This window comes from Haplochromis burtoni, unplaced genomic scaffold, assembly GCF_018398535.1.
Source record: "Haplochromis burtoni strain Fernald_Lab_line unplaced genomic scaffold, NCSU_Asbu1 Contig_438, whole genome shotgun sequence".
Classification (NCBI taxonomy): domain Eukaryota; kingdom Metazoa; phylum Chordata; class Actinopteri; order Cichliformes; family Cichlidae; genus Haplochromis; species Haplochromis burtoni.
The window spans coordinates 194,818-209,627 of record NW_024582799.1 but is presented as its reverse complement, the minus strand read 5'-3'; the positions used below and the strand labels follow the sequence as shown (position 1 = coordinate 209,627).

At 41.9% G+C, this 14,810-nt stretch overlaps 1 protein-coding gene across 1 annotated transcript in view; it reads right to left on the bottom strand.

Annotated features, from left to right (window-relative positions):
- The window catches only part of mta2 (metastasis associated 1 family, member 2), a 28,825-nt gene that overhangs the window by 9,454 nt on the left and 4,561 nt on the right, over positions 1-14,810 (bottom strand). The window contains exons 2-4 of the mRNA XM_005945412.2: positions 8,226-8,293; positions 5,732-5,825; positions 6-123 (exon numbers count right to left, since the gene is read on the bottom strand). Of these exons, the coding sequence (XP_005945474.1) occupies positions 6-123; positions 5,732-5,825; positions 8,226-8,293 (280 nt within the window). The remainder of the gene's footprint in view (positions 1-5; positions 124-5,731; positions 5,826-8,225; positions 8,294-14,810) is intronic.

The window sequence follows — 14,810 nt, the reverse complement described above, 5'->3', positions numbered from 1 at the left end:
CTTACCGTATGTGAGTGGCAGGTAGAGATTCAAACTGTCGAGACAGGAAGAGTTCTCTGTGTTTGAGCTGGTGTTTCTGCTGTTCAGACAGTTGTGGCTGCTTTGACTCCTCCTCAAACTCTCCTAGACACAGAAAGAACTCAGAATTAGCAAGAGTCACTGTTAGGAACTGAAGACGCGCACCTCTGAGTTTACAGCTATAACATAACTTGTAACGTTTGAATGTGGACACAGCAGGCAGAGAAAAATGGGTGAAACTTCATGCAGTGACTGAGATCACAAGACAAATCAAGTAAACCCTCCAGCAGAGACTGGTTTTACTGCAGCAAACACTGGAGATGCTTTGCTACACAATCCTGTGACTGAAGACACCTTTGGTATGTCCAAAAATGACCTCCCATCTCCTTTGCTACTCACTCGTCCTGACCTTGATGGAAAACATCATGAGGTCAAGGAAAGCTGTGTAGGAGGATTGATAAGGACGCAGGGAAAGCGAAGCACTAACCTGAGAATCTGACCACAGTCACACTTGCAGATTCACTCCTCTCAGAGCTCCTCCACAAAGCTGCCATTTTCTCATCTATCCCCATGTGGCTTCAAGTGTACGTGTGTCATGTATTCATGCTGAAAACAAGTCGATTATATAGCTTAGAGTTGATAACTCAGATGAGTTTCTGTGAGAGTTGTACTCATGTTCAAACCTTAAGGTTCATTAAAACCTGGCAAATAACATCTCCAAACTCCAAAAGCTGTATTGTTGTGTTCAGAAAAAATTAGCGTTTAAAAAAAGAAAAGAAACACTTTTAGTGTTTTGAAATCAGTGAAGGTGGGTAATAGCCAAGGATTTATTCCTGCACCCATTTAAGTGGAAGAAGAAAAAAGAAATGAAACTAAGCCTTGTAGGAAAAAATCTAATAGTTTTGAAAAGTGAATCCTCAAGTTAACTTTAATGGTCCAAATGGCAGAAAATGTTACTACTATTAACATGTGAGTAACTGCAGTACCATTAAGAGCAGTTAGCAGGCCCACGGCGGTTAGAAAATAGGCAAAGCAGTCCAAAGATGGTTGCAGTGACATAAAAGCAAACAGATAACAGCAGCTATTTATTTCAGTCTGTGTACATTAAACTGCTGCACAGAGGGAGAGAAACTGCACATGCAACCACTGGACTGGTTCTTGTGTTTTTACTACATGCCTCATTCACTCATTCATACAAACACTCCCGAGGTATCGACGCCTGTAGTGTGAGCGAAGCCAAGTCTGAATGAAGTGCAGAGCAACAGTCCAACCACGGTAACTGAATAACAAAGACTGCGAGATGCTGCTTTAGATATTCAAATAAAAAAAAATTGCACACTAATTTTGTAATGACAAAAAAATCAAGAATTAAAAAAGTAGATTTTCCAGTGATTAAAACTAAAGCAGCAGTCAGCACAGAGCAGTGCAGGTTGACACTGGTTAGTATTGCTGTAAATATTATTAGTGGACTTGCTGTAAAGCAATCTGATTATCTGACACTAGCAGAGCCATGAGACACTTTCAGACACTGAGAGATGTGAAAAAACGAAGCCACACGTGTGAGTGTGTTTCGCCACTAGATTGCGCATTCTGAATTTCAGGCGGTCAAGTGATTTGCTGTAAGAAGGAGGGGAGGGACTACTTCACTCCCATCTCTGTGGACCCCGCCCCTGCACTGAACCACAGGAAACCCTGTCAGTGAGGGCACAGGAGAGAAAGAGAGGGATGGTACCTTAAGCCACACCCCTTTTCTGTTAACCTCTCAACCCCCCCCCTTCACCGGTCCGGCTAGTCCCTGCCAGACAAAGTAGGAAACCCTGTGTGCCAAACCGAAAGCGCCCATCCCCCTCCACAACATGTATCCCCAACTCCACACACACACACACAAAAGAAGACACAGCACACACAGAAGGAGCGACGGGCACATTTCTAGAGAAAAACACATACTTTGTTAGAAACGCACTGTCCCCGATCTGACAAAGACTCCAGATGCATCACAATTAACTCACTGGTTGCTGTGGCCCTGTGGACAGATCAAGGGCCTTTTGTTCTGCATAAAGAACTTGAGTATAAAGAAGGAGGAAGAGGAGGGAGCAGCAATGAAACAAGCGAGTCCAATAAACAAGGTTTGGTCCTAACGAGCAGCAGTACAGAACGTGCACTTCTTCAGCACTAAGAGGCCTAGAAGCGACCAACCCAGAGTAGAACAGGACTACTTATACCCACAAAGGTCAACGATGGATCACTGTGTGCCTCTGTCATACTTCAGTGCACCAACAATCTTGATAAGCCAGTTAAGCAGTGACATTAGGAACACTGTAACTACCCTGTAACGAGACGTATTTGAACTCCAAATGCTAGTTAGTTTCACCTGCAGAGCAAAACTGGATACATTTGGAAATTAAGCTATTTTATGACATGAGTAAAAAAAACCAAAACCAAACAAAGACTGGCCTGAAAACATTTTTCCTATTAGACACACTGTTTAATGTTCAATGACAAAACAACAACGCGTTTGTTAGAATCCTGCAGTAGCCACTTTATCCTTTTGCATGAGGCAGTCAAAGCAAGTAAGAATACAGCGCTTTATATTTTTACACGATCCACAGCTGGTGTGGAGCACCCACAATATGGTTGCATACGTACAGCGACAATAAAAGGCTATTATATTCTATTTAAAGACTGTGCAGCTTATCATGGCCCAGGCTGAGAGTTCGAGGGCTGGGGACAGTCTGGATTTGACTTGGCCAAACTTGTGTGTAATGGGTCTATTGTGCTCTTGAAGCATTGAAGCATAACAAATACACACGATATGATCCACAAGTGTGATACACCACAGTCAATTCATGTTCGAATTTTTTTCCAACTAAAAGCATTCACTTTTTTGTGGCACACTGGGAAAAATTCCCTTCTCACAGCAAACCTGCCAGACACACTCATTCATTATCACTGAAGAAGTCAGGCTGTTGTTACAGTGTGAAGCTCTGAGCTCCAGAAGTCATTCTTAATTTTATTATTATCGTCTTCTCTTGCAAATATTTTCCCCCCTTCTGCCAATTATACATGAGCAATGACCTGCTCCATCCAGCATCAGCTCATTGCTTCTTTACTACCTCACACATCATGGCTGCAGTGCACTGGTGGCTAACTAGAGAGCTAACATAGCACAGTGGAAGCTAACAGCCATTAAAAAGCTCAACAATGACTCATTTTCTCTGTAATTATGTTCAGTGCAAGACTTGTTGGGAAGTCTTTATTATATTACAGTAACATAACATGTTGTGGTCAAATCTTTGTGTGTGTGTGTGACACTTACATGCTTTGCTGACGAAGACTAATGCAATTAGGTGAAAACATCGTGGTTCTTATCATGTACTACTTACTAATGAACAAAGTTTAACATTAGCAGTGACTTGGAATCTATAGAATCTGCAAATTATCCTATAAAAAGCTCTCTCTTAATTCATGCAAAAATCAGTCTGGATTTAAACCGCATTCTCTGAACATCGTGTCCTTAGAACCGTTACCACAGCAGGCCGTCGTTTAGTCAGTCACCTTCAACTGTTTTCTGCCACACTAGAAATTAAATTCATCACATTTCAGATGCCAAACATGAGCTTTTAGTACTACATAATTCAAATCAAAAGAGCATGTTTCGAGAGCCGTTTTAGCTCAGCGGTTTCAACCTTTTTTGCGCCACGGATCGGTTTATGTCCGACAGTATTTTCACGGACTGGCCTTTAAGTTGTCACGGATAAATACAACAAAATAAAACCGGTACCAAGATTTATTTATAACACATGGGAAAAGACCCAGAGAAACAGAGTTAGCGATAAAATAAAACAAAACAAAACAAAAAAAACCACTAAAAACCCTACACACACATATATACATGTAGTTTTGGCATCTAGCACAATAATACATAAATGCAAATATTAAATATTATAGATAGATGTAGACCGGCATGGCTATTTAATAATGATCAGCTGGGGATGTTCAGCTCGTGTGCTACATCTCCTAAATCCACCACGTATGGGAAACAGACTGCTCGGCCTCCTTTAAAGAGCAGCCATACCTTTAAAGAGGACACATGAATGCTGCCAGCAGACACACTGATGGCACACATTATGGACAAATGTTACAAGCGCCAACATATGACCATTAAAAAGAAAAACCAAACAAACAAAAACAACCAAACAGCATGTGTGTGTGTGTGTGTGTGTGTGTGTGTGTGTGTGTGCTGATGGACAGAGAGGGGGAGAACTATCAATGCATCCGTGTGGGCGTGTCTTTGTCTGCAGAACTGCAGCCTGAGGAGTAAGGAGGTAGAGCTGGTGTTGGGGAGGGGCTAATGACTGAGTGATCAGTTTCCAGCAGTGTGCATGCCATTACCAACAACTCACTGCTTCAACCCTCTAATAACACACAGAACAGACACTGGGCTCATAGGGTGGAACCGGCTGGTTATGGCGCTCCATGTATGCCCTGCCTGCTCACATCTTACACCGTGCTGTTATGTGCTGGATTGTTTCAGACCGTCTTTGCACAGCCTGCACCCGGGGTCTTGCCTGGTGTGACAGACCCCAGCCTCTATGGATCTTGTGCTCAGAGCTTGTTCCTGTGCTGCCATGACTAGCGCCTCTGTGCTGTCTTTCAGTCCAGCCACTGGAAGGATTTCTCAGTGTCAGCCACTAATAGCTTATCAGGTGTTATAGTGAATGATTGCAGTAACTGAATCAGTTACAGTGTCTGCAGGCTCCTAGCTTGTGGAGTTAGAAGCATGTGATGGTGTGGAGCGGTATCTCCCTCACTGGAAAAAAACAAGGCTTGTTATCATTGGAGGCAATCAAGATATCAAGACTGTGGTAATCCCATTACACCACAGTCTGGGACTGAACTCCAAGATGATAACTTGCCATCAACGAAAGGAGTTTATCAGAGACCACATTCAGAATTTGGGAATAGAGTGGATGGAATTGGCAGCCTGCAGTTCTGACCCTCTGAACACTGAACACTGTGGGAGCTGCTTGGGCCAAACTGACTCAAGAGAACGTGCACAGTGTGTTTGTGTGAGTCCCACCAGTTAGTTAAGTCCAGCGTGTAGCTGCCAGCAGTTTTTGGGCTAATTTCAGTACAAATGTAAGTGCATTTCATACATTTATTTTATAATAGTAATAATTATTATTTATATTTACATGTATATATGTGTACACATTTACATTTATATAGCACTTTTTGAGACCCTCAAAGCACTTTACAGTTCCACTATTCATTCACTCTCACATTCACACACTGGTGGAGGCAGCTACAGTTGTAGCCACAGCTGTCCTGGGGCAGACTGACAGAAGCCAGGCTGCCATATCGCACCATCGGCCCCTCTGGCCATCACCAGTAGGCGGTAGGTGAAGTGTCTTGCCCAAGGAAACACCGACCAAGACAGACAGAGCTGGGAATTGAACCGGCGACCTTCCGGCAACCATGGCCGACCGTGGTTCAGGGGGTTGGGAATCAAAGCCTTTACTGGTTCATTTTAAACTGTGTAAACATTTAATAAATAAATAATTAGAGTAAAAATTCTGAAACACCATTAGTGTAGTAGTGCTTTGGAGTTGCAGTGTGAAGTTTATTAAAAGAGTGGAGCCACATCATAGCTGCTCTCAGACTGGAGAAGATGAGCACTGGGAGGAGCTCTGGCTCACTGGTTGCTACTCACTTGCGTTGCTGTCAGCTAGAGTGTTGAGGTTGCCCGAGATGTCTCGCCTCCTGAACAGACACACCACTTTTGCCTCCACATTTCCATTGGCTGTCTGCAAGTGAAGAATCAGTAATTACAAATTAGAACCACAATGATGCACTAGAGTAATTCCCTCCTACTCATCATAATCATCTAAAAACTGAAACTTTGTACCTTCCTCCTCCTTTGATTAAAGCCACTGGTGGCTTATTTAGCCTTGATAATGACCAGATTCTAAATTATTATCTATAAATCATGACAAGTCTGTCGTGATTACACTGTACTCAAAGTAAATACTCGAAAAAAAGGAAAACAACAACAACAACAACAACAAAAGCTGGTTCTGAAAGTCAGGAGATGAGTTTGAAACAAGCATACAGTTCATCACCAGTAGACAAATCACTGGCTTGTTTTCTTTGGACTTACAAACCAAAGTGTGTGTGGCCTCTGTTGTGTCATGTAGCTGTGTGCGCTTTTCCTCTGGTGGGTATGCTGGATTTCGTTATTGGTGCTACATATAAGGAAAGGACACCTGTGGAACATCTCATTGCTAACTGCTGTGCAGCATGGTGGTGCTCCGTTCTCAAACATCTTTCACACAGCTCAGGTTTTTACTTTTTAGAACACCTTTACAAAGCCAGTACTGGAGCTACATTGGCTTTCACAGATCCTTCTGATGCAAGAACATAATAAGTCTACAGATTACTGATTACTGTGTACTTTTTTTGTGGTTTTGTGCGTCAAAGCAATGAGGTGACTACTGAATGTCAGATACTGGCCAAAAAGCCAAAGGCAGACTGCAAATGTGAAGCCGTCAGGAGACAGGAGAAGGTATACAGCTCCTGCGTGATTCGCTCCTCTGGCTTGTGTGAGACAGGAAGCATTTTTGGGAGAGGCACAAATACACCGTGTTGCATCTTGTTGTTACTGCTGATTTTTAAATAGTTTGCATTGTTTATGTAAGTAGTGATGAAAAGTTGTATATAAAACTTTGCTTTCAAAATTTGTCCACAAGTTGTTGAAAGTCACAGTTTATGTTTGCATTTCAAGTTATGAAATGGATTCGTTAAATATGATTGTGGTCTTCACAGTACAAAAATGAAGGTTTCCAATCAGGTTTTACGTTTTTTAAGACAAAATGTAAAAATTTCAGTCTTTTAAAAGGCGTCAGAGTAGAGTCGCTACTCCTCCACATCAAAAGGTGCCAGTTGAGGTGTTCGGGCATCTAATTAAGATGCATCCTGGCCACCTCGTGGGCTCGGGATCATTGTCATGCTGAAAAATGTGTCCGTTGCCAATCAGATGGTAATGTATGATGGCTCAAAATCTGATGCTTGGTGTGGTTTTGGGGACCAGGCCGGGGTCATTTTGCTTACAAACCTTATGTTGCGTTCCAGTACCCCAAGACCGGGCCGTAACAGACATCTAGCAACATTAATCAACTCGAGATATTCTCCATGGATTAATCAATCACTGTGCTGCCCTCCACTTTGCAGCCTGTGCGTGGGCAAACCTGCCAGTGTTGCGAGCAGATTTTCACGTGACATCACATGTCACACGTTTGTAGCCTGTCAACCAGCCGTGCACTGCTCAGTTGGGATGAAACTGAGTGAACCATCGTGTCAGTTTTTACCACCATTGTAATGATACTGCAGTAAGTTTGTGGGGAAAAAACACAAACACTAAAGTCTTGGTTTCCAGTTAACTTTTTCTACTCCCACAGTTAGGTCCATAAATATATGGACAGAGACAACTTTGCTTAATTTTGCTTCTGTACATCACCACAATGAATTTTGAATGAAACGACAGTTGAAGTGCAGACTGTCAGCTGTAATTCGATGGGTTGAACAAAAACACTAAAAACCTTTTTAGTCCCTTCATTTCAGTGGCTCAAAACTAAGTGGACACATTAAATAAGTGAAAATAAAATGTTCATTTAAACACTTGGTTGAAAACCGTTTGCCGGCACCGACAGCCTGAAGTCTTGATCTCATGGACATCACCACATGCTGGGTTCTCCTCCTTTTTAATGCGCTGCCAGGCCTGTACAGCTGCTGTTTGTTTGTGGGCCTTTCTGTCTGCATTTTAGTCTTCAATAACAATACTCCAGCAGCTTCCTGTGCCTTAATGGCGGCTATAAATAAAACTAAGTACAAGACGAGGTTGTGGCACTGAGCAAAGCGACCATTGTGGTGGGTTACTGGGGGCTTAACCCGTCAGTCACTGTGTTCAACAATCAGCACTCGGGCTGATGCAGTCCTCCTGGTGCTCAGCACAACACTAACAATGCAATCAACTAGTCTCATTTTCCCCCTCATTTAAATGAAATTAGTCACCAGAACATCCTGGTAACTACTTTGAATAGGAAGGATATTCTATAGTTTTGGTGCATTACAGAAGGTAAACAGGTTACAGTACACACAGCTGTTTGAGAGAAATATAAAACTGTGAAAAAAACAAAAAGCCAACCTACCTTATTGAGCTCTTCTATTCTCCGGATCAGGTAAGGGTTGCTGGAGGAGTTCTCAAAGTACACATAATCTGAAACAAAGAGTAGAGAATCAGCTTACAATGGATTACATGTCAGCCCACGTCCCTGTACTCATCAAGTAAAGAACTATAACAATATACTTTACAGCAGCGTAAACTTTTAAAAGTACTGACTGATTTTTATGTCACATGTTTATGCAGCAATACAATCGTTTTAATATTGAAGAACATTAAAACATTACTGTTGGCCACATGTCGGCAAAGTTATCTGACATTAGTGATGTTTGTACTTCATGCGCTTCAGGTTCTACTGGATGGCAAAGCCTTTACTTTAAAATATACGCCGTTCAACAGTTGACTTTAATCTTACAGATAATGTGACAATATTATGAATAATTAAAGTCAGGAATATATCCACAAACACAACAAGCTGTGAAGGCAGCCTGCTTTGCAGTCCTGAACATCACGACACAAGCAGGATTCACTGCACTGTTAATGTTAGCTATGTTGCATTGCTGCCTCTGTTCGGTGGTGTCGAGCTGAGCTGACGGTTCGCTCGTCAAGCTAAAAGAAAGATGCTTTAATCAAACGAGTCAAACATGTGTCCACTGTATCATCTGGGAACTCTTCTTGTTTAGCACTCGTAATAACACAAACAGAAAATCCTCCTTCTCTTGTGCTGTTTTGTCGCAGTGTGTACACCTGAGACTGTCACCTGTCTGTCCGTCTTGCACACCAGCACCAGCTGGCTGGCATTGCTATATTAATACTGCAAATGTCACTTTTATATCACATAAAAACACCGATATCACTGTGGGCCAAAGGGCAACCCTAGTGTAATTCCAAAACCTTCGACTTCACCTCACCCAAACTGTCCACCTATGATTTCTAGCTGCCCACACCTAACACAGCAGGGAAACTCCTGCCAGTAAGTCACAACTGAATAAACCTGTGAGTGCCACAGGTGCCTTCTGAGTTCATGCAACTAACAGTTGTGTGGATGTATTGAAATAGATTTAGTGGTAATGAATGGTGTCATCGGTAGACGTACGCAGGCCTTTAAGTACATAAAACACTTCATGTAAACATATGTAGCTTGTGAAATAGAATAAAGAACTTCTAAGAATACATGCTGGTTATGACTTGCCCCACTGAAGAGTACACACAGGACATGGAGGTAGTTTCCTAAAGGGCGAAGCAGCGGCAAAAACACGTGTGGCTCAAGCTCCAGGAAATATGTGCAGCTTTGTTTGTGAACCATCTCATGAACAATCACCACTTTCTTTATTCAATGCGAAATTGTTGGGTTCCAGTATTGTTCTGCCATTAAAGATAAAATAATGACCTTTTTCCATTATAAATGCTCTCAGTGCTAATCTTGATTATTAGCTTGAGTGAATTTTAGGAGTGCCAATAAAACTCGCTTGGTTGAGCAGGGGGCCGTTATACTGAGCAGCAAATGCTCACAGCTTTTTGAGAAACAAGCTACAAACTGACATTTTACCCAACAACATTTTGTAATTGAGAAGCAATTTTACGTCCTGATAGTATAATGTTGTTTCCAATTAGAAGCAAATAATATTAATACTCCTCAAAATCTTAAGTTTCATTGGAGGGACCAAAACTACTTTGGTCTAACACAGCTCAAATATTTCACAAGCATGCTGCACACAGAAATGTGTGACAGTGTCAAGCCTCTGTGTTTCTAGTTCAGTCATAAGCTCTTCATAGTCTATTATGCAAACCACAAGTAACCCTTCTTACAGTGAGCGCTTCATTTTAGACTTCAGCTGGGTGGCTACAGCACTGAAATCAATGAGGCTCTGGCAGGAACAGATCAACTGAAATACAGTTTTATAAAGCAGGATTGTAGCTGCTGGTTTTATAATACTAGGTCAGACTCTGGCTCTGATGTTGGTCATGTCTATGTTTAAGGGGCATCTGGAAACCCCATCTAAAAAGGTCAAGTGGTCAGCCAGGACTAGCCAGCAGTCTGCAGTGTAACCAATATTCAAACCATATATCCTCTTAACATTGCTTAAATCACTGACACCAATTCAGACAAGAAGGAAACCGAACAAAGCCAGGAGAAAGCAGCTCTGTCAGCAGCTCTTCAGTCCCTGCAGTTCAAACCAGCAGAGTCAGACGAGTCTTCACTATACGACCAGGCTGATAACAACTACATTAACTTCTGCAGCAGAAAATAAAACCAGCATCAACACTTAAAACACCAAGTGAAGCCTGTGCCAGTGAAGTGGCACGACTGCACTACAGATAACGTATTACACAACTTGTTCCACAAGTCGACTGAGGAGTAACTGAAAGTAGGATGTCACCATAACTGATACAATACAATACAGTTTAATGTCAAAATTCTCAGAATGCGAGATAACGATCCTGGCTTCTTCTTTTTTTACCACAGTGACTATAGGCAGTGGATGCACTGAGCACGCAAATGTTCTGGTACTGACAGTGGCAGCATACGTGTGCTACTCCATCCTTAAATGCTAAAGAAGGGCTGCTGCAGTAGGTCTGCACTGACTTAAATAAAGACAGTAATCCTGAAATACACGCTACATTTTCATGAGACAGCCGTCTTTACTGCTGTTGTGACTATAACTATAACCTCCACAGGCTACAGTGTTTGGTGAAAGGTAGGTGAATGCTTACGTTAACATCATGTAATTAACATTACGGTATGGTAGTTAGTAGGGTACTTGGCAACCAGGCTGTCCTGTCAACAAAACATCCACATTTTAAATACTGCCATACCTCAGGGATTTAAAATGACTTTTTGATTAAAATGTCTTACGTTAGGGATGTTGCTACCAACTGATTCCCTAATTGACTAAACAAGCGGGGAAAAAGAAGACGAACCAACTATTATAGCACTCAGAAACACTCAGAAATCAAGTTACATTTGAGAACTGTTTAATAATCACATTCTTCAGTAATGAATCACACCGCTTAAATGTGCAGCACCTCGCATCGTGCATTATGAACATTACACATTATCCTCCGAACAACCAAACAGAAAAACAGGGAAAAAAAATGTTATATATGATATGAAAACATGTTACTACAAAAGATCTTAACGTACTAATAAAATATCATTACTGAAAAGTGTGTGACCACCACAGCTCACTCCTTTCGATGTGGAGAAGCAGCAACTGAACTCCTAGCCCCGACTGAATGACTGAACTCCTCACCCTAGCGCTAAGAAGAAGCCCAGTGAGATGATGTTCCCAGCTGCTGAGAACAATGCTAAATATTCTCTCTGTCATGACTCTGCCATCACAGAAAGAACTTACAACAATAATGGACAGAGAAATGTATTTACGCCATCTCTGTCGTCAATTTTCATATTAATTTACTGAGGTCAGAAGAGTCCCAGATGGAGCTCTTTGATTTTTGCAGGGTTTCTCTGAACACTGGCGGTCTGACCCTGGGGTCATTGTACGAGTTTACCCATATGGAAAAGAAATAGTAAAAACATATATGACTTACTCATGAAAGTGGCCACTTTCATGAGTAAATCATATATGTTTTTAGTAAGTATACAAAACATACAAGTTTCATTATATAATTTTTCAAGGGATCTTATATGTGTTTTCACTCTTGTATGCTTTTCATACAAGTTTCATACAAGACAGATAAAAACTTTATAAGATTTATATACATCTTTTCCATATGGGTATTCACTAAATGTATGAGTCCCACAGTGTTAGATCCACTTCAGAGACAGTTTCAAGAGTTGTTTTACGGCCTTGACCAGAGTAAATGGACGTGGACAAATATTGACAGCTTAGGTAAACAGCAGACTGAGAGTCTACACTCACTACAGATGAACAATGGTAAGAGTTGTTTGTCCTACAGCGGCCACCGTTTCTAGGACTTTGCACTGGAGTTGAGAAGGCTAAGAAAACAGAATTTACAGACGTTGAGCGGTGACATTTTGTTTAACATAACACTGTTGCAAGGTTGAGTTTATGCACCAATTTACAAAAACGGAAATAAACTGACTACATATTAAGCAATATTGACTATGGGCTCAGAATAGCAGCACAACCTGAGCAACACGAGCTTTACAAATAACAGATTTTTAATCATTTAGCATTCATCATACCACTAACGACAGGCACAGTGTTTCACTGTATCTTTTGATGTGATTATTAACAGCAGTGTTGCTTTTCATCAAACTCCATCTGGTCCTCCCACAAGCAGGGACAGAGACCCCCGGGACGATATCAGTGGGTTTCTGATGAAACGTCAAAAGCAGAGATGGGGAAGAAAGGACTGCGACAGGGAGAGGATTTCTTGCTCTACTTAGCTCAATGGTGGGAAGCTCAAAAAGAGAGACATCATCTCCTTGTTCACAGCGAGAGAAAAAAATACCACCAAATTACATAACACTGGGTCAGACAGCAAACGGGGATAAGCGCTCATGTGCTCAACATGACGGATTCTAGATCTAGAGACAAAATGTCAGCAGGGGTTATTTTTTCATACTAAAGCCGTCCATCACTTCCTACTGCCCAGTTTGAGGGGAGACAATGCTCTTACACCGAGGCAGTGATCACCCAGGTAAGATATGCTCAAATTTAAAGTTCATTTCAGTCTCAGCTCAATGTACCATTTTACCTCAAACGCACTGCAGTCAAAGGAGAGCTGGTTCTGTGTTCGGGTGATATGTAAACGTGTGGGCAGAGGATCTAAATTAAAGTGATGTGTGTTGAGGCAGCCATGAGCGTATGCTGTGGACATTTGCAGCTGGAGTGGTGCTGACTGTCAGGTGCTTGAGGGTGAATAAGGAGGAGGAAGCCCTTTGACTAATCTCTGGGGAAGATAATGATCTTATGCAGGCTGAACACTGTGTGCTTCAGGAGGACTGGTGATGTAGGAACCAGCACCGGCCTGCTCTTACCAAAAAGTGGTTTCAAAAATATGAACTTGATGGAAACAAAATTGTAACTGATGTACATATCATAAAATGCATTTGTTTCTGCGTTACATACCAAAGAGTTTAAAGTATGTCACAGTGCAGGATACTTGAAAAGGCCCCAGAATGAGTTTAAGCCAACTGTGAAGTCAGCATTACCCTGTTGCCTCAGCAAAATTTCTACTGATTACTGCAGAAAATAAGCTTCGTGCAAAACGACCTTTTTAGCAAGAAAAAAGAGATAATGCAACTTTTAGTGATGTGCTTCATTAAGCATTAAAGTAAATGCTGAAAGAGGCATACACAAGACACTTTAAAATTTACATAAAGAGGCTGATGTTTGCTGCACAGCAGCAGTGGCGCTAATGTTTGGGCTACTGCAGCTACACCAGTGCGTTAGCAGTGTGAACGAGCTCAAAGACCAAATGACAACAGAAAATGTTGATGAAAACTTCTGCTGAAGAAACTGTGTGGATAGTTTGTCTGTTTCCAGTCTGACAGAGCAGCAGAAGAGCATATGCTGCAAACTGCAGCCCACCCCCTGGCTACAAGGATTTTCTCTGAGCAAGCTCTTTCCCAGCTACAGAGTGTGCCGACACAGAACAGGTGTTTAACACTTCACTGCCACATCAGCTCCATATATGAACCTCACTGCCCTGTGTGCGTGTGCGGTACAGCTTTTGAGAATGTACTATTTGTATTAATGTCTACATTATTCATTTAAAGCTGACCAAATTATTTAATTTTCCATTTGGTTTGTTTTCTATTCTAACACTTGAACACACTTTATAATAACCTTAGTAAGATACTTCCATATTTACTACCCTTTCCTGGTTTCCTAGTATGCCTAATAATTCCCTGACAACCTCCCTCTGCAGAAGCCACCGTTCTAATACCAATGAACTACTTTCCATTTAAGATAAACAATTTGGACTTTTTTTTTTTTAATAGAAATTGCTGAATTTTAGCATTTACGTTCAAATATGGGGAAGAGACGCACGGTGAGGCAGGAGCAAGCTGAGCCTCACCTTGGATTTCCCAATCCCTCACAACCTGTTCCCTGTAACACAATGAGAGCGAATCAATGTCTCTCTGTCGCCAATCAGATGCTTCAAACACTTTCAATATATGCAGGCTAAAATTAAAGAGAAGCTGCCCGAGGCCATGTTTACCCACAGGTACGCACACAAGCTGAACCTGGTGCTGTTGCAGAGTGCGTGCCCGTGTCACATGCACTCTATTAAACCAGCAGAGGGACGTTTCAGTAGCGGATGGTGGATGATCAAGTGCCGTTTACCCAGACCATAAATCTGCACCAAAACTGACCTGCACGCATCATTGCATTTTATTATGGAAAATCCTGACCGCTGGAATAATGACACGCTGATGATGGCAGCAGGATACGATCAGTTTCTCCTCGCGGGATGTGAGTGCGTTTTCAATGGAACTGACGCGTTTTTCAGAGTGATGCAAAACGAGGTGCTCTCACGCACGTGCACGACACCGCTGCTGCTCTCGAGCGCAGGAGGCTGGCGTCTGATAGTTTCTATGACTGATTTGAGTAGAAATGTGGTGCACTTGGCCTGACAGGAAGTGGAAACAGAGTCAGACAGGTGATCAGAGATGAAC